We start from the raw sequence: 8,604 nt of genomic DNA, 5'->3' as shown, positions 1-8,604 counted from the left end.
ATATATATATATACACATACATATATATATATATGATCTAAACGGGATAGCATGCTCGTTCGCCTCTCGAATAACGAATGAGATATGTAGGAACGCTTTTGGGACATCCTGTATATAGATTTCGAGCACACATACATTCGAGCCGATTCTCGCTTTCGCGTTCAATACTCATATAAATTTATACATATAAATTTATACGTATAAGAAAAAAGTTCGTATGTAAATTGTTATTCACAAACGAGAGCGCGATATTTCATGGTGAAACGCAAAAGTATCATTTCCTTACTTGTGTGTGCTGCCAATCTCAAATATTTACCTATATATGTTACACCTCTTGCGAGGTGTCTACGATGCTAGATGAAGTGGTGTATAAGTTATTGTAAATATGAAATTACATCGAATGTACAGAGCTTTTATACGAGATATCTCTAAGTGAATGACAATCTACTGCTTTTGAAACATAATCCCGTATAGAACGGGCTTGTGCTGTATATACAGGCCAGACATAATGAAATATAAAAGCGTTTTACGTCGAGAAAAAGAAAGGAATCGAAAAAACGTGTTATGGCATATATTAGGACATTCAATTTACCAAGAAAATCCACCGGGAAGTAGGGCAAGCAATAAACAGACAAACAAACACAATCTATTCAGACATCGAACTTCGCAACAAGTGCTTATCAATGCTTCTAAAAAACTGATATCTCTTTCTTTTTCAATAGCTAAATATTTTTACTTCGTTTGCTGTGACATTAAGTTTTATTTAAGTTTTATTTAAGTGTCCCTATTCGTGATTTTTCAAAATAAACCAACTGAATTAGAAAAATTACAGATGTAATCGATGTAATTGATATGTTGTAAATGTTTTGTACTCGGAAAGATATCTCGATCTAAAGTATTGTGCATTAGTAACAATAATGCTTATAATAACGAAAGTAGTAGAGGTAATAACAAAAAAAGAAAAAAGATATTAATTATTAGTATTAATAGCTACAATAATATTTTCTATAATAACATAACAGTAATAATACTGTTGGTCGAGTTTGTCACCATCGTAATTAGGGCGAATAATCAGCATATCGATCGGCATCGTTGCAAGTGTTGGAGTTTAGACAGTATTATATGATATTGATAGGAAATAAAAGCTTATGTAAATAAAAGTTTATGTAAATTCATCAATATGATCCCAATTGCCATTTGTTGTGTGGGAATATGTATACGTAATTTTAAAAAGATCATTTCTACGACCATATTATTTATAGTCGTTCCTTCTCATCACACATTTCAATTGAAATCATTCATGTAATGCAATTCCATATTTCAATGACAACAAATTCCGCTAAAAGCAGTCTCATTCACGAAAATAAATAAAAATACAGTAGATAACATTATAAAGCAAATTTTCCGTTCGTACCGTCTCATTATTAATAAAGACCTGCCTAACTCAGCGATAAATGAAACTTTATCGCCGAAATGACGTATGGCGTGTTAAGTATATGACGTATTTATTTCAACAAATCTCTGTCTAAACTCCCCCTCGTCAAATCTCATAACACGCGATTCTTACGACTGTTATAGCAGCGGCGAATAATAGTACGACGATTATTATCTATCTATCAATTATTACCGTTAATATACTGAGAAAAGGAATCGTTATTTTATACTGAGAACCGTATCGGTCACTCGTAGAACTTACCTGCACGCAAGGCTTGCACAAATTAACACACAGGCCATCCGCGTCTTTGCTGTAGTGCTCCACAAGATCCTGCAAATTTCTGAATGTGGTTCGCCTGGCGATGAAAAAGCCACCCTCGTCCAATTGACGAATACGATAATGTTTCACTGTGTCGCCGTCACGCACTACAACAATCATTGATATATATTCCACTTTGGCGCTTTAATGGCCTCGCAATTTTGCATACAGATCGCACGCTGCCGCACGATCCCACCCGATCATTATTCATTTATTTGTTATCGTTCTGTCGGTATTACGACCACGACCGGTAGTTTCTATTATCGTTCTATGACGTTACCTGAAAGGGAGTAATCATTGTGTCGGCTCTCGGAGTCTCTTATCAGAAACGCGCCGTGATCGTTTTCCGGCAGTAGCAATTTTTTCTCAGCCTCGATTCGCTTAATCTTCCTGAAATACCATCTGTAAATGCAAATTAGCGTTATAACTTTTACAGATTCGCTCTTCCACTTACTAATCGCTAAGATTCTTTGTTGCGAATCAATCTCTGACTTATTTCGCAAATTAAAAATCATGATCAGCACGACACATTTTTGCCTGCCGATTATAACAAATTATTAATATATATCGTATATAATTTTTAGTGCTTTCCAGCGAGAGATACAGTGATCATTTCATCTTTATTTAACATTGGTAAATAAGGCTATAATAATTCACTGTGTTGTCTGTCTCTTGCTAGAAAGCATCCTTTATTATTAATTATCAAAGATCTCATTTGATGGAGTGTTCGCGCTGTGCTTTAGTCCGAACATTAATTTTTGAAAGTTTTTATCAAGTTTTATTTATATTCTCCATCAATGTAAGATTAATCTCGGTTTATAACTTGTTGTTTATCTCTTCTCTATTTCTAAAATTAACAGAAGGCCTCAACATCTGAGGCTGCTTTCCTTTTAGGGGAAACACAAATGTTGTTTTATCTTTATTTATTCATTGCATTCCAAGAAAGATAGAACGATGTTTGTGTCTTCCTAAAAGGAAAGCAAACTGAATTATTATCTACGTCCACCTGATGTGCAGGAACCATCCAAACAAAGGTCGAAGGTCAGCAATATCGGCTTTGATTAAACAGATAAAAATTATCACGCCTAGTTCAATTTAAAACGACAAAGCCACTCACGGTTCTGCCTCGATTGATTTCAATTTTGCGACGTAATTGCTGGGAATGTAACCCTCCTGCCTGGTCCTTTTACTCTTGGCCAGCCACCAGTCTCCCTGCGTGTCATTGATAATCTCCAAGTGTTCTCCCTTCTTAAAACTCAAATCCTCATCAGTGCGAGCGTCATAATCATACAAAGCAACGAATATCTTCGCCGTCGTAACGTCCATGTCTGGGATCTGCGGAATCGGCCTGATGGGATCCGGCGGCGGCGTCGGCACCGGGCTGACCTGCGACGCGACCGCCTCTATGCTGGGATTGCCAATTCTGTCCGGCTTCTCCTTCTCCACGTCCGTCGGGCTGCTGAAGCAGTTCCCCATGTTTTGGCCGTTTGAGTCTATCCGACTACGATTTACGATCCTCTCAAACGATCTTCAAATTGGGTCACTATCGTTGTCCACGGGACGAGTCCACCTTCTCACATTTAACGATCACTATATCAAAGTCGCACTGGAGCTACCCGTTTAAAGTTCACAGTCTTATATATAGACACGCAAATCGCCGGATGCGTAGGCGTTAAAAATCAAGAACGAGTCATACGCGGACCTTTGGTGCCGCGTTACGTTAATCCGATTAATCGTTCGTGTGGTTCATTACCTGGGAAAAAGAGGAGAAGGGTCCACACGCGGGTATCAGCAAGACCAAAGTTGTTGAGATCTGTCAGCTGTGCCGTCGCCCAGAGGACAAGAGATGAAGAATACACAGGACGGGCGGGACCGTCGGCTGGATGGAAGCGAACCGTGCCGGGAGGATCACATCCGCGTGAAGAAATCGCGAGGCGGTGCCGCGCATTCTCCGGATATCCCGGAGCTCTGGGACGACACTCGGCTGCACCAGCGAACTGCCTGCCGCATTGCCACGGAAGAACGGCGTATCCTGTCCTTCTCCAGATTATCAAGAGGACAACGCGACGTTGGACTTAATTCTCTGACACGATCTCTGGACACGATATCAGGATTCGTCTCGATTATCTTATCCTCGAGACACGAGCAGACACGAGAGTCCAGCGGAGGAACACGGCGATAGAACACGCGCGCGCGATCCAGCCTCTCACCTCGATAGAGCTTAGAAAGTAGGCGAGTCGCCAGGCGCCATCGCCATTGCAGCGGTCACGGATCCGTCAAAAAGGCTCACCGTGCGTATCCGTTTTCGCATGCGCGCGCTGCCCACCGATGAGATCTGGCCTGTTCTGGCCTTCCTCCTCGTATATACGCGACACACGCCCAATTTCTTGTCGACGATCGGCGATTCATCCGATCGCGACGACGACGATGCTATTACCGCGGCAAACGGTCCGTTCCTCAGGCCCGATCTGTCCTCGTCGTCCCCGGTAATCTCGGTATTCTCATCGTCCGCGCACACCGCGCTCGCGAGAACGTGACGGAACGCGCCAGATGTATTTTGATGTTTCACGTTCGAACCATTCGCATCGCACACCACAGCTTGTTGTAACTCGTAACTCGCGCGGACTCGCACGATCTAATCCCGGTGGAGAAAGTCACGATTCGGAGCGCGAGTGATTCGCACTCGGACGCGCCTCTCGATTCTTGTCTGTCTTGTCCTCAGTCTTGTCGTCGCCACGACACGCCTAACCTCTGACGGATTCTTGGAACGACTCATTCACGAAGTAGCGCCTGTAGTGCTCGTTCGGTAAAGAATTCCTTCATTTATTTTGAAAAAAAGTTATGTGTAGCTATATATTATCCTAAGTAGAATAACAAGTCACGATAACGTTAAAATGATATTAAAATGAATCGGAAATGATTGAAAAATGACTTTTAATAATCATTTTGAAGTTATTTTGACATCATTTTGATATCATGACTTGTTGTTTTGCTTGAGAATTAATAATTACATAGAAACATATCGAGTCAAGAGAAAATCAAAATGACTTTATTTTGTCATTATGAAAGTTAAAATATTAATTTTTTTTATTATTAGAAAATTTAACATTAAGAATCAAAAAGAAGTCATTTTGATTTTTGCTGGAATTATGTTTATTTTGAATAAATGTTTAATTTATACAAATCTCGTAAGTTTTTGTCAAGCGCTTTTGTATAGATAAAGTGGAGTAAACTGAGTTGAAAAATTCTTTATTATTTTGCAATTTTCGCAATAATTAAGAAGATATTAATTATTAAAAATTGCCTAATATTGATTTTCAATAATTTTTTACCCAAATACTATCAACTTTACAAAAAAACTGCTAGAGACAAAAATCATTTATTTTCTTCTCATAGAATTCTAAGAATTTTTTCAGAATTTTTAATCAACTTTTAAGTAATGCATTTTCTTATTTTTATCAATATTTTATTGAGAAAATATGATATTAAAAAATTTGAAAAAATTCTGAAAAAATCCTCAAAACTTATGAGAAGAAAACAAACATTTTTTTATCTCTCGCTGTTTTTTTTGTAAAGTTGGTAGTATTTGAGTAAAAAATTATTGAAAACCAATATTTAGCGATTTTAATAATTAATATCTCGTTAACCATTGCGAAAATTGCAAAATGATAGAGGACTTTTCGACTCAGTTTAGTCCGCTTTATCACATAAAAGTGCCTGACAAAAACTTACGGGACACCTTGTATAACGTCCTTTTGATTTTCTTGTAATTTTGTAAATTTTTGAGCGACGATTTTCCTTTTCGGAATATATAATATTTATACCAGTCGAGCACATGCAAATGTAATTAATTAAGAACTTCTGGCAAAACACAAAAACAGTAATATTACATCAATTAATATTCCCCACTCAACAATATAAATATAATATATGTTGTACATAACAGTTACATAATTGTCGGGAAATTATAATACTGACATAAATTAATGTTATATTACTGTTTATGCTCTGCAGGTTAGTGTTTATTTCAACTTTGACAATCGCTTATATTTTCTATAACAATTATATAATTTTTTAATATTTCTAAGCTCAATCCACCTCCGTTATATTCCGTAAGTAGAATTCTGATCTAGAAGAAGAAAGAGGGAGAAAACGCATTATTATCGCCAGTTGAAATGGAATAATTGGAGTTAAATTTCTGATAAGGATGTCTCATATTACTCTCATATTACTCTATCTCCTCTCATGCACATATCATTTGATATATTTGCTTACTTCTCGGTACTAACTTTACTAACAACATCCCGATCAAGCCAGAAAAATACAGCTACAATCGGTTACAATTACCATAAAATGATCGCCTGTGCTTATTATTGGGTGGTGCAAGAAAAGATGGTCCTTGACGTCGACACCGAAATGTTGCGATCGATAAGAACTATATCATTATTTTACCAAAGCGCGACAATCTGTTATTTTATTTCTGTATTAATTTTTCTTCATCGAAATTTCAATCTTTATCGTCGCTGACGTGAGGACTATGGGGATGCTTCTTTATGCCACCCTATATATAAATTATATACAATGAACACGATAGTGATATACATATCAGTGATTTACATATCCTTGCCATTCACTATTTTCTATGATATTCGCTGCTCGCAATTTTATCTATGGATTCGAGCTAGGATTTGTTTCTCGAATAAACTTCAACGTCCGATTTATCATTTAATTATCGTCTCGACATTCTACTTTATTTCAAAAAGAAAACATCGACAAAATGTATTTAACAACGGTTACAGTCGTTCTCGTTAAACAAGAGGCACGATTGCTCTCGCCATCGTTCTGTACAATATATGTCTTGCAACGTCTCTGTTTAAAAGACGCATCTAGTTAATCGATCTGACGAATTGCGAAAAAGTACACGAATTCAATATTCATTGTCACGTCGACCTATTGGAATATACAACATTTCGATCTCGATAAAAGAATAGGAAATAATTCGACCGCTGCAAATTCATATGTAATTCATTATAATCGAAAATAATTGAGAAAATTTGATTTACAATTATTCAAGTTAAAAAAGGAACCAAAATTTATTTCCTTTCCTTTTTATTGATTTTACGAACGTAATAAGCGCATAAATTACATAATATCGCATGTTTGTTATAAAAAAAGAAATTTTAATCATAAAAAGTTTCTTGAAGAGAAAAGTAAATAAAATTTTTTAAATAATGTATTTAAAAATTTTGAATGTCTTCGTGAAAAAACTTTGGCGTTCTCTCGAATAAACATGAAGGAATTTGATTAAAATCGTTTGCAAGAACTCGTTCCTCTAAAAAAAAAGAAAAAAAAAAGAAAAAAAAAGAAGTAGGTTAAGACAAAATAAATATTAAATTAGATACAAAGTGACTATCGAAATGTTTCTCTTTTCTAATCGAAATTATATGTGTAATTATTAGCTTTTTGATTGCTATATACGTATATATGATTATCCAATTTCTCTGCTAGAAAATAACAATTAAAAATAATCTCTCTTTATACGTACAGCGACTTTTTTATATACCGCATTATCCTACAAAGTTAATTTATATTTTGAGGAGTGAAAGCTGCCTTCCTCTAATTCAGTAAGAAAGACGCAAACGATAACGAAGGTTCTCTTACTTTCAACATTTTAATCACGCGAAATTTGATTTGAAATTTAATTTAAAATTAAAATGTTTACCAAATATTGAATGTAGCAAAAATAACGTGGACTTCATCTTTTACGAATATAAAACAATAGAGAATTATAATTCTATAAACAATTCTACAAAGAAGATTTTTAATGTTGCAATGTTTACAAATCACTAGTATTAAATATCAATATTAAATATTAAATTGATATTTAAATTATTTGTAATATTAATATTATAAAAAGATAATATATTAATAATGCATTAATTTATTTCATAAAAGTTTATGTATACATATAAGCAATTTTTTCTTCATTCTAGATTTCATCTCTGATATATTTGACTTGTAATAAAAAAATCACTATACAGAAAGAGAAGGATTCTGTTTGTAGATATATTATATTTTATTTTCCTTGTGAAGTAGGATAATCTTAATTGTTTCATAAAGAAAAAAACAGAAAGAATTGACAAGTCGTACATCACGAGTAAACCATAAATAAAATATTCGCTGGTGAAAGATCAGAGATCTCTCAATCATTTGCGTAATTCTTCCACGCGATTTATGTGAAGCATCTTTAGAAAAATAAAGGAAAACGCGAATTATCACGTTTGTTTGCTTTAAAATGGGCATTAACCTTGCGGCTAGTTAGTAAATAACGCACGATTATATTTTCTCGCACGACGTATTAATAGAATCGATTAAATCTATGACGTGTCTACTATCCAGAAATAGTTATTTTGTAATAATAATAATTACTCTTTTTTATAGTCTATCAAAATATTCATCACAGTGCTACGGACACAAAGATTGTGTTCTGGTTTATGTATATATACATATATATGTGTAAATAATCATTTTTTTTACTCCCGGGAAAAACCGACGAGTTCCGATCGCTCGCGTTTCGAATCGCAAGGAAGAAAAAAAAAAACAAATCACAATCACACAAATCACAAAAATCACATTTCGTTTTCCGGGAAAAGAATTTTGATTTCTTTCTCTCTTGGATTTTTCTTTTCTCCTTGTTAGAAATTATAATGATTCGTAGAATCATGAAATAACGCATGAATAACTTTGTACTTTCATTACACATATCATTCAATCACAACACGTTTTGATATTTCTCGATTTTATCTTCCATTCGGAACACGAGACCGAATTCGTCGACGTTTTTCCACGCT

At 35.2% G+C, this 8,604-nt stretch overlaps 1 protein-coding gene across 1 annotated transcript in view; it reads right to left on the bottom strand.

Moving 5' to 3' along the window:
• Positions 1-3,882, bottom strand: part of LOC108692654 (tyrosine-protein kinase Src42A) — a 6,006-nt gene extending 2,124 nt beyond the window's left edge. The window contains exons 1-3 of the mRNA XM_018201006.1: positions 2,871-3,882; positions 2,034-2,155; positions 1,697-1,860 (exon numbers count right to left, since the gene is read on the bottom strand). Coding sequence (XP_018056495.1) covers positions 1,697-1,860; positions 2,034-2,155; positions 2,871-3,229 — 645 coding nt within the window. The 5' untranslated portion in view covers positions 3,230-3,882. The remainder of the gene's footprint in view (positions 1-1,696; positions 1,861-2,033; positions 2,156-2,870) is intronic.
• Positions 3,883-8,604: the final 4,722 nt, after the last annotated feature.

The sequence above is a fragment of the Atta colombica genome, unplaced genomic scaffold (assembly GCF_001594045.1).
Source record: "Atta colombica isolate Treedump-2 unplaced genomic scaffold, Acol1.0 scaffold78, whole genome shotgun sequence".
Classification (NCBI taxonomy): Eukaryota; Metazoa; Arthropoda; class Insecta; order Hymenoptera; family Formicidae; genus Atta; species Atta colombica.
The sequence above is the reverse complement of the archived record's forward strand: the minus strand, read 5'-3'. Positions and strand labels throughout refer to the sequence as shown.